The sequence below is a fragment of the Engystomops pustulosus genome, chromosome 7, assembly GCF_040894005.1.
Source record: "Engystomops pustulosus chromosome 7, aEngPut4.maternal, whole genome shotgun sequence".
Taxonomy (NCBI): domain Eukaryota; kingdom Metazoa; phylum Chordata; class Amphibia; order Anura; family Leptodactylidae; genus Engystomops; species Engystomops pustulosus.
This window is the reverse complement of record NC_092417.1, coordinates 146,620,820-146,637,227: the sequence shown is the minus strand read 5'-3', so window position 1 is coordinate 146,637,227 and position 16,408 is coordinate 146,620,820. Positions and strand designations below refer to the sequence as shown.

Below are 16,408 nucleotides of genomic sequence, written 5' to 3'. Positions count from 1 at the left end.
GGATTTCCATGTAAGCTATTTCCCCTCTCCAGAATTTTCAAGCAAAAAAATTCCCTTAATGCTAATAACTCCTTTAACAACTTATCCAAAAAAGGTAAAGGTAGCCTTATCTTAACAGTCACAACATGGACACAACAGGGACATATAGGGAATTACTTGTTTAACCATTAACATTACCATTATAGGTCCAACTTCTGCACCATATCTATGATTCTTTTCTTCATCCGACATTGGCTCAAGGGAACAACATTATTATACAAAGCTAGAACACAAATTTAGAGGCTAACAGACCCATACATCCACAGGTTCCCCAAATTAATCACACATGGCAGGGCTATGGTGTCATAGAACTTGGTGGACATGTTTTTTGTGGGTCTAAACATGTGACACAAATTGCTCCAGATTTTAAATCTAAAAGTGTTGAGATTTAAAAGCTGCACTCAAATTGAGCGACAAAAAAAGTTGTGAGTGAGTGAAAATTAGTTAAATTGTGGTGTCAATATTGCGGAGAAACAAAGAAAAAAAATCAGCCACCAAAAAGCTGGCACAAAGTCCATAATAAAAGTCCCCTTTTATGTCCAAAATCAACATGTCAGTGAGTCCTGAATGGGTTTATCAGCCACACTAATCTAGGCATCTCTCTACAGGTGGATCCCAGCAGATATTATGAATCTTGCATTAGTGACTCATGTGCCTGTGATACAGGTGGAGATTGTGAATGTTTTTGCACTACAGTTGCATTATATGCCCAAGCTTGCAGTGAAAATGGAATCTGTATAAATTGGAGAACCCCAACTATATGTCGTAAGTGGAAAAACAATTCACAACATGATCTAATATTAAAAATTGTGATAGTAATGCGTGACTTTTTATCAAATTGCCCTTCACTATAAATTATTCTGTACTATTAACTAAGACATATGATGCTGCTGGACCCTAATACATGTAAATAAGGCTCCAAAACATAGGCTCACATTTATTAAAGCGTTTGTGCCAGTTGACTTTCCACTAGTAAGAACATGCAAACTGATTGTACATGTATTTATAAAGCGTCTGTGCCAGTTTTGTGTTATGGAAAAAGACAGAAAAAGTGTTTACCTAAACATGTGTGTTAGTGATTAGTTAGACCGTGCGCCACAATTCTGTAGCATGAAGAAAATACACCAAAAAAATGGTGCACACTTCCCGAGCACTGCAGTAGGCACCAGATTCATGAATCTGGGGCCTTCTGCACACTGCACAGGCAAACTGCACATAGGGGCATATTTATCAGGACCTCTGTGCACCACCAGTGGCGCAGAGGCCCTGAAATAATCGCAAATGCTAGCTTATTGCTAGCTTTTGCGATTATTTTCCACAATCCGCCACCTTCACGCCAGTGGGGTGTGAAGGGGGGGCGCGGCCGATTACTGTCCCCGCGCCTGCACACTCGCTGCTGCCGGCGGAAGCCTCTTTATGTATCGGGCTGCAAATTTGCAGCGGCGGGGCTATCATACGCACGAGGGCCAGCGTATGATAAATATCCCCCATTGTGTAGTTTGCAGTATTTTTGATAAATGTGGACCATAATGTATAATTTAGAGAATCTTCATCCTCATATAGAAAATAGAGTCCTTATGACCTCCCTGAGTGGACCCATTGCACCCCCCGGGTTATTTTCCTGACTACAAGTATCTACTGTATACTATAAACTTTCATTGGTATTTCTTATGGTTCCTCTAGTGCTAATGCTGAGCGAAAGGGAAAAGACAACAATACAAACAGTTACTTTCTAAAGGGTGAATTACCCTTGCATAAAGTCATCTCATTACAGCCACAGTAGTTTGGGTCCTCACTACCAAGTACTTCATACTTTCCGTGGTTCAATTCAGTCTAGTGATGTGTTGGCTGTTCCTAAACTGTCAAGCACTTTGGGATAATGGCTGGGTGCACTTGTCAAGATAATGTGAACATGGTCTTCATCTTAAATTTTCTCCTCTTGTGGAACCACATTCTATTTTAGGTGCCCCAGAACTGGTTTGAAGAACACAAACTTTTTTGAGTAACCCTAAACTTTAATCTTTTGGTGGAATGGTCCACATGTGAAAATGAAGGCAACATACATCATGTACCATGTACTTTCCTTCAAAGCTCCAAAATATCCCAGCTTATATGTAAAAGTCCAACAAAGTTATAGTAATCCAGATTACAAGATGTTCCTTTAAGTAAAATTGAAAAGATTCTAAAGTGTTAAAACATTCACAAAAATTCAAGACTCTAACATGGAATGAACTGGTCTGCTGGCAAAGTATATGCATTTGAAGAACATATCAATTATGATGATTTATTGAAACGTGTAGACCAGTTGAATCCATGTTGGAGTCTTAAATTCTTGTCGATGTTATCTTGAAACGTGTTGGCTTTTCCAGCAGACCAGTTCATTCCAGTCTTGAATTCTCATCAATACTTTGGATGAAACCTTTTTGGATATTATGTAAAGAAACATCTTGAAAGCTGGTTTACTATAACTTCGTTGGACTTTTATATATGTGCTAGTGACCAGGGCTGATCAATTCTAGAACGATTCTGGTGGATAGCTTGCGTTGTCCAGGTGATCTGACTCTCAAGATCTCAACATAGGGTTTTGCCCATCGAGAACAATGATAGTTTTCCATGATGAAAAGAACATAAACAGTGCCACATCAATCCTCAGGTTATGTGTGGTTATACACTGGAGCTGAGTTTCAATAACACACACCATCACTTTCATCATATTTTATTATCTCAGTGGAAAAAGTCAGACTTACAAAACAGAACATCCAACACAGAACCATTATTTTTGGTAAAGGCTCATTAAAGGGATATTAGTATGTGGGGCTGATTGTATTACTGTGGGATTGTGAACCCTTTAAAAACTTGTGTCATTTCTTCAGCCATGTTTTGTGATTACTACAATGATGTCGGAGAATGTGAATGGCATTACAGAGCCTGCGGTGATAAATGCCTGAAGACTTGTAGAAACCCCAAAGGAGAATGCCTACATGAACTTTCAGGCTGTGAAGGTAAGGAGGAGTATGGAAAATGTAAGGTTCTGAACCACAGGATATGATTTTCCTTGCATCAAATAATTCCAAATATTAATGGCGACCTTTTTATAACAATTATGCACCAAAAATCTGCAACTATTTAGAGTAAGTCAATCTTTACAATGTCAGCGAGCAGAAAAGGCTTGCATAGGGTGTGAACCTAACCTTAAAAAATCTTCTCCTCTTGGAATAATCTGTATAACTTTTTTATATATGTGTATGTTCTCTATTACTATGTTACACTATAATAATGAATACACTAATTTCTTCCTTAAATACTGCAGGCTGTTATCCTAAATGCCCACCATCCAGACCCTTTTTCAATGAAGATACTATGAAGTGTGTGGCTCAATGTGGCTGCTTTGACAAGGGCATATTTTATAACAATGGAGATAGAATACATCGTAATTGTTATACATGGTAAGAACAGAGAATAATTTATTATGTAATTTTCTGAGTTAGGGTTCAAAGACACGGTCAAGTCACATTAATATGACCACTATGTAGCATCCAGAGTACCAGCCTTCGGCACCATAGTTGGCAGAGCTATCTGGAGCCATGCAAACTAATGTGCGACAGCTGTTGTTAGATGGAAGGCAGTGGAAATTGTCCTCCAACATTATAGGGTGACTATGGACATTAATACTTAAAGGGGTATTCCGGGAATATGAACGTCTGACACAAAAACCCTTGATGATATAAATAAATGAATACAACAATACTCAATGTCATTAGTCACAAAACAGAGCTAAAATAATATGATTTTATGATTTCCAAAATGTATGGCCTCTCTAAAGTAGGTGGAGTTATCACTAAGATGGCCGCTACAAGTTCCATGATCCTTTAGTTCTCAGTAACTCCTCCTACCACTTATGCTCTGCTAACAGTGATGATGTAACAGGTTTTCTTGCTCTGTTACCATAGTAATGATGTGTAACTGCCATCACCACAACACTGGCCATACTGGCTGCACTGCAACCAACCGACTACAGCCAAACGTAGTGGTGATCACATGACCCTGCCCAGGCAGGTACAGGACATGTGATGTGAACATGTGACCAGTGGCCATCTTCTTTTCTGCGACGGACCGCGCGGAGGAAATTAACGGACTGATTAAAGGGCCAGTAGCATTTTAATAATTCATTACAGTCTATGTCAGCAGCATTTTCTGCTAAGGGGAGCAAAATTTTAAATAACAACCAATTACACATTAGTTTATATTTTGAGTGCCCACTTGTATATGAATTATGCTGATTCCTGGAATACCCCTTTAATGTTTCTATTTTCAAGTCTATATAGGCTTGGTTATATGAAGTATCTGTCCAGCCTTATTATCTTTTGAGACAAACCTGTATTTCAACATTCCTCTCAAAGAAATCATGTAAAAAATTTTAGAACAATATTGAGCTTGTACCACATGGAGTGAACACAACCTGTGGTTAGGCCATACTGAACCTTACTTTGTTGGCATTTCCCTTTAAAGACAACTTGAGATATACATTTTTTATTCAGCACATGGGATTTAAGACTTTTTCTAAAACAATTTTTCCAAATTACATCCTGCACTGTGTATAATTAATTTTTATTTTATTTCAGTGTTTGTGCTATTGATAAAATTCGATGCAAGTATGACACTACAGGTATGTATGGTGGCTCATTGTATGAATCATTTGACACATCTTTGTCTAGTCTTCATTTTGGTCTTTCCCTTTTCATCACCAAAAAAACCCTTTCTTACCTTTTTTTAAAAGTCAGAAAATCAAAAACTAGATGCAGTAAATCAAATGTCAAAATTGTCATCTGCAGGGAGAGGATGGATTACAGAAAGGATGTGGAAGGGGCTGGTTCAAAGAGGAGTGAGGAGCAATTCCGAATATAGTAGTGATGCAAATGAGCAGATGACTGTTTAGATTTGAGGTGTGTTTCCCAACGGGATATAGCAAAGGATTCTAGTAGGGAGCTAGGTAAAATCAAAGGATGATTGATATTGAGCATTGCATGGCCTTGGAAACCTGTCATCACAAAAAAATGTCCTTTGTCATGACAGGTTTCCTTTAACATTCCATTCTGTGTACCAATAGAAATACAGTATATAATTACCGTATTTTTCTGACTATAAGCCGCTTCTTACTATAGGACGCACCCCAGATTTAGGCTTCCAAAAAAAGGAAAAAAATAATTATATTGCACACACAGCTCAGCTACACACACAGAACCACACACACAGCTCAGCTACACACACAGAACCACACACAGCGCTCAGCTACACACAGAGAACCCCACACACAGCTCAGCTACACACACAGAACCACACACACAGCTCAGCTACACACACAGAACCACACACACAGCTCAGCTACACACACAGAACCACACACACAACACTGCTACACACACAGAACCACACACAGCGCTCAGCTACACACACAGAACCCCACACACAGATCAGCTACACACACAGAACCGCACACACAGCTCAGCTACACACACAGAACCACACACACAGCTCAGCTACACACACAGAACCACACACAGCACTCAGCTACACACACAGAACCCCACACACAGCTCAGCTACACACACAGAACCACACACACAGCTCAGCTACACACACAGAACCACACACACAGCACTGCTACACACACAGAACCACACACAGCGCTCAGCTACACTCACAGAACCCCACACACAGATCAGCTACACACACAGAACCACACACACAGCTCAGCTACACACACAGCACCACACACACACACATACCCCATTTCCCTTCTTCATACCCTGCGCAGCGTGGCAGTATGAGACCTGTGGTGATGTAAGAAGCATGTGATCAGTCACATGATTCTGACATCACCGCAGGTCCTGTACCTGTAGGAAGAGAGCAGTACGGAGCCTCTCTTCTCTGGGAGATCGGATGCAGCTCTGTGTCAGGGCATCACCCAATCTCCCTTACAGCAGTCAGGAGGGTCTGGCAGTGCTGGATTCTCCTGACCTCCGGTCTATAAGACGCAGGCACTTTTTAGCAAGATTTTTTCTTGATAAAAAGTGCGCCTTATAGTCCAAAAAAAACGGTAATGTAATTTAAGGCCCTGTGTGGTGGGGTTTTGTTTTATATTTTGCACAAATAAATCCTTTAAATAAAGAAAAATATATTAACACACTCAAAAATAAGAACCTGATGTTAAAAGGGGCTTTGCAGAAGTTAGGATTTCTGGCCTATCATCAGAGTAGGCAATTAATATCTAAACTGCATTTGGCTCTGAACTCTCTGTTTATTTAGTGCCTAATAGCTGATCAATAGTAATTCCAAAAATGAACAGCTCTTTCTCTTATATATATTTTTTCTGCAGTTTTGCACATTTTGTAATTTTTCTCTATACTGAATAACTTTATTTAATTGTAGAATGCACATGTAGCTATGAAGGACATATGTACAAGTACAATGAAACCGTATACAGTACAAGTGATACAGAAGGCTGTGTCACTGGTATATGCAAGGAAAATGGAACCATCTACAGAGATGTCCATGTCTGTCCTACTACTACAAAAGCCACATCTACCACAGGTTAGTCATTAGTGTTATCTCATAATGCTCCAAAAGGGCATTTTTTTAATAGAAATGGACTGTTAATACTGTTTACTTGGGCACCCTGATACCACTGTAAATGGTAAACCATCGCCATAGACAGGGGGCATTCTCTACACCTAGAGGAGAGGCGGTTCTACCGTCGTCATAAACAGGGGGCATCCTCTACACCTGGTAAGAATGCTGGCGAAAAGGAGACCTATGAAATAGCAAAGGCCAATGAAAAAGAGGTTAGCTGAGATAAAAAATATATCAAAAGCATACAATTTAGACCTAGTCCAAATTCTCAAATATCTATGGCAGTGCATCCCCACTCTGCAATCGCCATAGACAGGGGGTATAATCTACACCAAAAGGAGAGGTGGTTCTACCATCACCATAGACAGAGGTATCCTCCTTCACCTAGAGGAGAGGTGGTTCTACCATCGCCATAGACAGGGGGCATCCTCTACACCTAGAGGAGAGGCGGTTCTACCATCACCATAGACAGGGGTATCCTCCACACCTAGAGGAGAGGTGGTTCTTCCGTCGCCATAGACAGGGGGCATCCTCTACACCAAAAGGAGAGGCAGTTCTACCATCACCATAGACAGGGGGCATCCTCTACACCTAGAGGAGAGGCGGCTCTACCATCACCATAGACAGGGGGCATCCACTACACCTATAGGCGAGGTGGTTCTACCATCGCCATAGACAGAGGGCATCCTCAACACCTTGAGGAGAAGCGTTTCTACAATCGCCATAGACAAAGGGCATTCTCTACCCTTAATGGACTTGTGTCTTTTTCCAGCCTTCTATACTATGATACTATGATTGTAAATGCCAGTTTATTAAAAAAATAATATTACAGACAGAATGACTCAAATATATTGTAATTTAGTAAATAAAATATACATCTAGTATCCAGAACATCCCCGATTTGTGAATACAAATTTAGAAGCCGCCATTTATGTGGCTACTTAACTGCTACTTTTTCCAGGTGTTGGCACAAGCTGATATAAGTGGCTCATTTCATAATAGGGAAACTGCTGTCCCTGGAATTCGTGTCAAAGCCAATTATTTAAGTATGAATGAAATGAAATAATCTGGAACAATGTGCCGGCCCATAGGGCATTTATAGGCTTTCTTCTGTTGCCTAAAATTTTTAACCAAGTAGATATCAAGAAGAAAGAGAAAAGACTAGCCATGCCAAATATCTAAAATAAAACTGAATGCTCTTTCTGGAGTAATTTTTTTAAAGAGTAGGCATGTACTAGTAATGACATTATGTAATTCCAGATAATGCAAGTACAGTAGTAGCTCAGAATGTATGTAGTTGTGTATAGGAAAAGCTAATTATCAGGGGGAAAAAATAAAAGAGTCAAGAATGATTTTAAATCGTGCCCTAGTGAAAATTTTCAGATAACTTTTTTTTTAAATAATTGTTTCTTCTTCTTTAAAGTTTGTCAGTGTACACATGAAGGAAAAACATACCACTGTGGAGAAACCATTCAAAGCTCAAAGGAAGATGACAAATGCATTGAAACAAAATGTGAAGAAACAGAAATCATCATCATAAAAAACACATGCATGAGTACAATAACTCCTCCAATTCTGCCTGTAATTGTTGAAACCACCACGCAGACCAGTGAAACATCATCTGAGCCGTTATACCCCATAAACACAACATTGCCTCCTTCCACAATAAAAATTACACATCCCTTAGAAAGATCTACCTACTCTACAACATCTACTCAACCTACAGCAACAAAGAATACAACACCACATTCTAGCACAGAAGAGACCTGTTATTGGACAGAGTGGATAGATATAAATCAGCCAACATCTGGCAAGAATGGCGGAGAAAAGGAGTCCTATGAAATTGCAAAGGCCAATGAAAAAGAGGTTTGCAGACATAAAAAATATATCAAAGGCATACAATGTCGACCAAGCCCAAATTCTCAAATATCTGTGGCAGTGCATCCTCAAAAATTCAACTGCAGTATTGAGAAAGGGTTGCTTTGTAAAAACCAAGAAAATACTGAACCATGCAGTAATTATGAAATGAAATTGTACTGTTGTGATGGATCTGAGCCTGATACTACAACTTCACCACCATCAACCCAGCCAACTACATTTCCTACTCATACTACTAGACATCCACCAGCAGAAGGAACTTCAACAACAGCTGCCACAACAGTCTTTCCACCTGATGAAGGCCTATCTACACCTTCTACAACTTCTACTAAACCTACACCACCTAAATATCCAACAACTACGCATACTACTTCTGGACCCTGCTACTGGACAGAGTGGATTGATATAAATAAGCCAACGTCTGGCAAGAATGGTGGAGAAAAGGAGACCTATGAAATAGCAAAGGCCAATGATAAAAAGGTGTGCAGAGATAAAAAATATATCAAAGGCATAGAATGTAAACCTAGACCAGATTCTGAACTTTATATGGCAGTGCATCCTCAAAACTACACCTGCACTATTGAGAAAGGGTTGATTTGTAAAAACCAAGAAAATACTGAACCATGCTTGAATTATGGATTGAAATTGTACTGTTGTGATGGATCAAAGCCTGATATTACAACTTTACCAACATCAACTCACCCACCTACATTTTCTACTCATACTTCTAGACATCCACCTGCAGAAGGAACTTCAACAACAGCTACCACAACAGTCTTTCCACCTGATGAAGGCTTATCTACACCTTCTACAACTTCTACTAAACCTACACCACCTAAATATCCAACAACTACGCATACTACTTCTGGACCCTGCTACTGGACAGAGTGGATTGATATAAATCGACCAACATCTGGCAAGAATGGTGGAGAAAAGGAGACCTATGAAATAGCAAAGGCCAATGATAAAAAGGTGTGCAGAGATAAAAAATATATCAAAGGCATAGAATGTAAACCTAGACCAGATTCTGAACTTTATATGGCAGTACGTCCTCAAAACTACACCTGCACTATTGAGAAAGGGTTGCTTTGTAAAAACCAAGAAAATACTGAACCATGTTTGAATTATGGATTTAAATTGTACTGTTGTGATGGATCTGTGCCTGATACGACGACTTCACCAACATCAATCCCTCCAACTACATTTTCTACTCATACTTCTAGACATCCACCAGCAGAAGGAACTTCAACCACAGCTACCACAACAGTCTTACCACCTGATGAAGGCTTTTCTACACCTTCTACAACTTCTACTAAACCTACACCACCTAAATATCCAACAACTACGCATACTACTTCTGGACCCTGCTACTGGACAGAGTGGATTGATATAAATCGGCCAACATCTGGCAAGAATGGTGGAGAAAAGGAGACCTATGAAATAGCAAAGGCCAATGATAAAAAGGTGTGCAGAGATAAAAAATATATCAAAGGCATAGAATGTAAACCTAGACCAGATTCTGAACTTTATATGGCAGTACGTCCTCAAAACTACACCTGCACTATTGAGAAAGGGTTGCTTTGTAAAAACCAAGAAAATACTGAACCATGTTTGAATTATGGATTTAAATTGTACTGTTGTGATGGATCTGTGCCTGATACGACGACTTCACCAACATCAACCCCTCCAACTACATTTTCTACTCATACTTCTAGACATCCACCAGCAGAAGGAACTTCAACCACAGCTACCACAACAGTCTTACCACCTGATGAAGGCTTTTCTACACCTTCTACAACTTCTACTAAACCTACACCACCTAAATATCCAACAACTACGCATACTACTTCTGGACCCTGCTACTGGACAGAGTGGATTGATATAAATCGGCCAACATCTGGCAAGAATGGTGGAGAAAAGGAGACCTATGAAATAGCAAAGGCCAATGATAAAAAGGTGTGCAGAGATAAAAAATATATCAAAGGCATAGAATGTAAACCTAGACCAGATTCTGAACTTTATATGGCAGTACGTCCTCAAAACTACACCTGCACTATTGAGAAAGGGTTGCTTTGTAAAAACCAAGAAAATACTGAACCATGTTTGAATTATGGATTTAAATTGTACTGTTGTGATGGATCTGTGCCTGATACGACGACTTCACCAACATCAACCCCTCCAACTACATTTTCTACTCATACTTCTAGACATCCACCAGCAGAAGGAACTTCAACCACAGCTACCACAACAGTCTTACCACCTGATGAAGGCTTTTCTACACCTTCTACAACTTCTACTAAACCTACACCACCTAAATATCCAACAACTACGCATACTACTTCTGGACCCTGCTACTGGACAGAGTGGATTGATATAAATCGGCCAACATCTGGCAAGAATGGTGGAGAAAAGGAGACCTATGAAATAGCAAAGGCCAATGATAAAAAGGTGTGCAGAGATAAAAAATATATCAAAGGCATAGAATGTAAACCTAGACCAGATTCTGAACTTTATATGGCAGTACGTCCTCAAAACTACACCTGCACTATTGAGAAAGGGTTGCTTTGTAAAAACCAAGAAAATACTGAACCATGTTTGAATTATGGATTTAAATTGTACTGTTGTGATGGATCTGTGCCTGATACGACGACTTCACCAACATCAACCCCTCCAACTACATTTTCTACTCATACTTCTAGACATCCACCAGCAGAAGGAACTTCAACCACAGCTACCACAACAGTCTTACCACCTGATGAAGGCTTTTCTACACCTTCTACAACTTCTACTAAACCTACACCACCTAAATATCCAACAACTACGCATACTACTTCTGGACCCTGCTACTGGACAGAGTGGATTGATATAAATCGGCCAACATCTGGCAAGAATGGTGGAGAAAAGGAGACCTATGAAATAGCAAAGGCCAATGATATAAAGGTGTGCAGAGATAAAAAATATATCAAAGGCATAGAATGTAAACCTAGACTAGATTCTGAACTTTATATGGCAGTACGTCCTCAAAACTACACCTGCACTATTGAGAAAGGGTTGCTTTGTAAAAACCAAGAAAATACTGAACCATGTTTGAATTATGGATTTAAATTGTACTGTTGTGATGGATCTGTGCCTGATACGACGACTTCACCAACATCAACCCCACCAACTACATTTTCTACTCATACTTCTAGACATCCACCAGCAGAAGGAACTTCAACCACAGCTACCACAACAGTCTTACCACCTGATGAAGGCTTTTCTACACCTTCTACAACTTCTATTAAACCTACACCACCTAAATATCCAACAACTACGCATACTACTTCTGGACCCTGCTACTGGACAGAGTGGATTGATATAAATCGGCCAACATCTGGCAAGAATGGTGGAGAAAAGGAGACCTATGAAATAGCAAAGGCCAATGATAAAAAGGTGTGCAGAGATAAAAAATATATCAAAGGCATAGAATGTAAACCTAGACCAGATTCTGAACTTTATATGGCAGTACGTCCTCAAAACTACACCTGCACTATTGAGAAAGGGTTGCTTTGTAAAAACCAAGAAAATACTGAACCATGTTTGAATTATGGATTTAAATTGTACTGTTGTGATGGATCTGTGCCTGATACGACGACTTCACCAACATCAACCCCGCCAACTACCTTTTCTACTCATACTTCTAGACATCCACCAGCAGAAGGAACTTCAACCACAGCTACCACAACAGTCTTACCACCTGATGAAGGCTTTTCTACACCTTCTACAACTTCTACTAAACCTACACCACCTAAATATCCAACAACTACGCATACTACTTCTGGACCCTGCTACTGGACAGAGTGGATTGATATAAATAAGCCAACATCTGGCAAGAATGGTGGAGAAAAGGAGACCTATGAAATAGCAAGGGCCAATGATAAAAAGGTGTGCAGAGATAAAAAATACGTCAAAGGCATAGAATGTAAACCAAGACCAGATTCTGAACTTTATATGGCAGTACCTCCTCAAAACTACACCTGCACTATTGAGAAAGGGTTGGTTTGTAAAAACCAAGAAAATACTGAACCATGCTTAAATTATGGATTTAAATTGTACTGTTGTGATGGATCTGAGCCTGATACGACGACTTCACCAACATCAACCCAGCCAACTACATTTTCTACTCATACTTCTAGACATCCACCAGCAGATGGAACTTCAACCACAGCTACCACAACAGTCTTTCCACCTGATGAAGGCTTATCTACACCTTCTACAACTTCTACTAAACCTACACCACCTAAATATCCAACAACTACGCATACTACTTCTGGACCCTGCTACTGGACGGAGTGGATTGATATAAATAAGCCAACATCTGGCAAGAATGGTGGAGAAAAGGAGACCTATGAAATAGCAAGGGCCAATGATAAAAAGGTGTGCAGAGATAAAAAATACGTCAAAGGCATAGAATGTAAACCAAGACCAGATTCTGAACTTTATATGGCAGTACCTCCTCAAAACTACACCTGCACTATTGAGAAAGGGTTGGTTTGTAAAAACCAAGAAAATACTGAACCATGCTTAAATTATGGATTTAAATTGTACTGTTGTGATGGATCTGAGCCTGATACGACGACTTCACCAACATCAACCCAGCCAACTACATTTTCTACTCATACTTCTAGACATCCACCAGCAGATGGAACTTCAACCACAGCTACCACAACAGTCTTTCCACCTGATGAAGGCTTATCTACACCTTCTACAACTTCTACTAAACCTACACCACCTAAATATCCAGCAACTACGCATACTACTTCTGGACCCTGCTACTGGACAGAGTGGATTGATATAAATCGGCCAACATCTGGCAAGAATGGTGGAGAAAAGGAGACCTATGAAATAGCAAAGGCCAATGATAAAAAGGTGTGCAGAGATAAAAAATATATCAAAGGCATAGAATGTAAACCTAGACCAGATTCTGAACTTTATATGGCAGTACGTCCTCAAAACTACACCTGCACTATTGAGAAAGGGTTGCTTTGTAAAAACCAAGAAAATACTGAACCATGTTTGAATTATGGATTTAAATTGTACTGTTGTGATGGATCTGAACCTGATACGACGACTTCTCCAACATCAACCCAGCCAACTACATTTTCTACTCATACTTCTAGACATCCACCAGCAGATGGAACTTCAACCACAGCTACCACAACAGTCTTTCCACCTGATGAAGGCTTTTCTACACCTTCTACAACTTCTACTAAACCTACACCACCTAAATATCCAACAACTACGCATACTACTTCTGGACCCTGCTACTGGACAGAGTGGATTGATATAAATCGGCCAACATCTGGCAAGAATGGTGGAGAAAAGGAGACCTATGAAATAGCAAAGGCCAATGATAAAAAGGTGTGCAGAGATAAAAAATATATCAAAGGCATAGAATGTAAACCTAGACCAGATTCTGAACTTTATATGGCAGTACGTCCTCAAAACTACACCTGCACTATTGAGAAAGGGTTGCTTTGTAAAAACCAAGAAAATACTGAACCATGTTTGAATTATGGATTTAAATTGTACTGTTGTGATGGATCTGTGCCTGATACGACGACTTCACCAACATCAACCCCGCCAACTACATTTTCTACTCATACTTCTAGACATCCATCAGCAGAAGGAACTTCAACCACAGCTACCACAACAGTCTTACCACCTGATGAAGGCTTTTCTACACCTTCTACAACTTCTATTAAACCTACACCACCTAAATATCCAACAACTACGCATACTACTTCTGGACCCTGCTACTGGACAGAGTGGATTGATATAAATAAGCCAACATCTGGCAAGAATGGTGGAGAAAAGGAGACCTATGAAATAGCAAAGGCCAATGATAAAAAGGTGTGCAGAGATAAAAAATACGTCAAAGGCATAGAATGTAAACCAAGACCAGATTCTGAACTTTATATGGCAGTACGTCCTCAAAACTACACCTGCACTATTGAGAAAGGGTTGGTTTGTAAAAACCAAGAAAATACTGAACCATGCTTAAATTATGGATTTAAATTGTACTGTTGTGATGGATCTGAGCCTGATACGACGACTTCACCAACATCAACCCAGCCAACTACATTTTCTACTCATACTTCTAGACATCCACCAGCAGATGGAACTTCAACCACAGCTACCACAACAGTCTTACCACCTGATGAAGGCTTTTCTACACCTTCTACAACTTCTACTAAACCTACACCACCTAAATATCCAACAACTACGCATACTACTTCTGGACCCTGCTACTGGACAGAGTGGATTGATATAAATCGGCCAACATCTGGCAAGAATGGTGGAGAAAAGGAGACCTATGAAATAGCAAAGGCCAATGATAAAAAGGTGTGCAGAGATATAAAATATATCAAAGGCATAGAATGTAAACCTAGACCAGATTCTGAACTTTATATGGCAGTACGTCCTCAAAACTACACCTGCACTATTGAGAAAGGGTTGCTTTGTAAAAACCAAGAAAATACTGAACCATGCTTGAATTATGGATTTAAATTGTACTGTTGTGATGGATCTGAGCCTGATACGACGACTTCTCCAACATCAACCCAGCCAACTACATTTTCTACTCATACTTCTAGACATCCACCAGCAGAAGGAACTTCAACAACAGCTGCCACAACAGTCTTTCCACCGAATGAAGGACTATCTACATTTTCTACAACTTCTATTAAACCTACTCCACCTAAATATTCAACAACTACGCATACTACTTCTGGATACTGCTTCTGGACAGAGTGGATTGATATTAATCACCCAACATCTAATATTAATGGGGGTGATAAAGAAACATATGAAATAGCAGAAGCTCATGGAAAAAAGGTGTGCAGCAATAAAAAAAATATTGTAGAAATTAAATGTAGAGCTAGCTCATATCCTGAACTTCCCATGGAAATGATTCCTCAAAAAGTAACCTGTAATATTAAAGTAGGGTTAGTTTGCAGTAACCAAGATAATTCTGGGCCAAGGAACATGTGTTATAATTATCAAATGAAACTCCGTTGTTGTGAATCTTTACCTGATACTTCAACATCATCACCAACAGCCCAAGTAAGTAAAATCCCTACTATTACTCCTGGATATCCAACAGCAGAAGTAATCACTCAACATCATGCAACATCAAACCAAGCAAGTACATTTTCTTCTCCTCGCTATCCCCATTTAACAACCACGACAACAAAAACATCTTCAACAAGCAGTCAGATGTCAAAAACTACTCTCACAGGTATGCCTTCTTTTTATGATAATTCCTAATGATTTAAGGTTTCTTTTTGATGTATATTTTTCTTTGCAGCCTTTAGCTACCTATTTTTAATAGATGCAATACTTATATATACATTTTACTGTATGCCTGAATATTTGAAGTAAATAAGCAAAGCCCCCATTAACTAAACAAACTAGTAATTTAGTGCTCCTCCAGTTGCTGATTGACCTTTCTTGACTTATGTAGACCATATTATTGCATTAAAAAAAAAAAGCAAACTAAAACTCAACTATAATATAGAGCAGCGGTGGCGAACCTCACGGGTGAAAGAGGCGGTACTCGGAGCCTTCCCTGTGGGCACCCAGGTCATCGCCCCAGCATAGAGTTCACAAGACAAGACTTATGGCCTCCTCCTGCAGGCCAAAGCAACACATAATTATCTACCTGGGACTAGGTATCTGAAATTATTTAAAAAGTATCTGAATTATTTATAGGACATCTACCCCAAGATTACTAATTGTAGACTGTCTGTCAGGCTTCAGGAGTAGCGGACCCACTGGACCACCGCAGACGATGACGTAAGCCAACACCTGGGACCGGAAT

At 39.7% G+C, this 16,408-nt stretch overlaps 1 protein-coding gene across 2 annotated transcripts in view; it reads left to right on the top strand.

Annotated features, from left to right (window-relative positions):
- The window catches only part of LOC140070977 (mucin-5AC-like), an 86,816-nt gene that overhangs the window by 46,910 nt on the left and 23,498 nt on the right, over positions 1-16,408 (top strand). The window contains exons 24-30 of one of the 2 annotated variants that reach the window (XM_072118149.1): positions 648-804; positions 2,913-3,041; positions 3,350-3,485; positions 4,662-4,705; positions 6,469-6,630; positions 8,093-14,794; positions 15,287-15,826. In XM_072118149.1, the coding sequence (XP_071974250.1) occupies positions 648-804; positions 2,913-3,041; positions 3,350-3,485; positions 4,662-4,705; positions 6,469-6,630; positions 8,093-14,794; positions 15,287-15,826 (7,870 nt within the window). Of the gene's footprint in view, positions 1-647; positions 805-2,912; positions 3,042-3,349; positions 3,486-4,661; positions 4,706-6,468; positions 6,631-8,092; positions 15,827-16,408 lie in introns of both variants that reach the window. The other variant, XM_072118148.1, reaches the window with a different exon arrangement.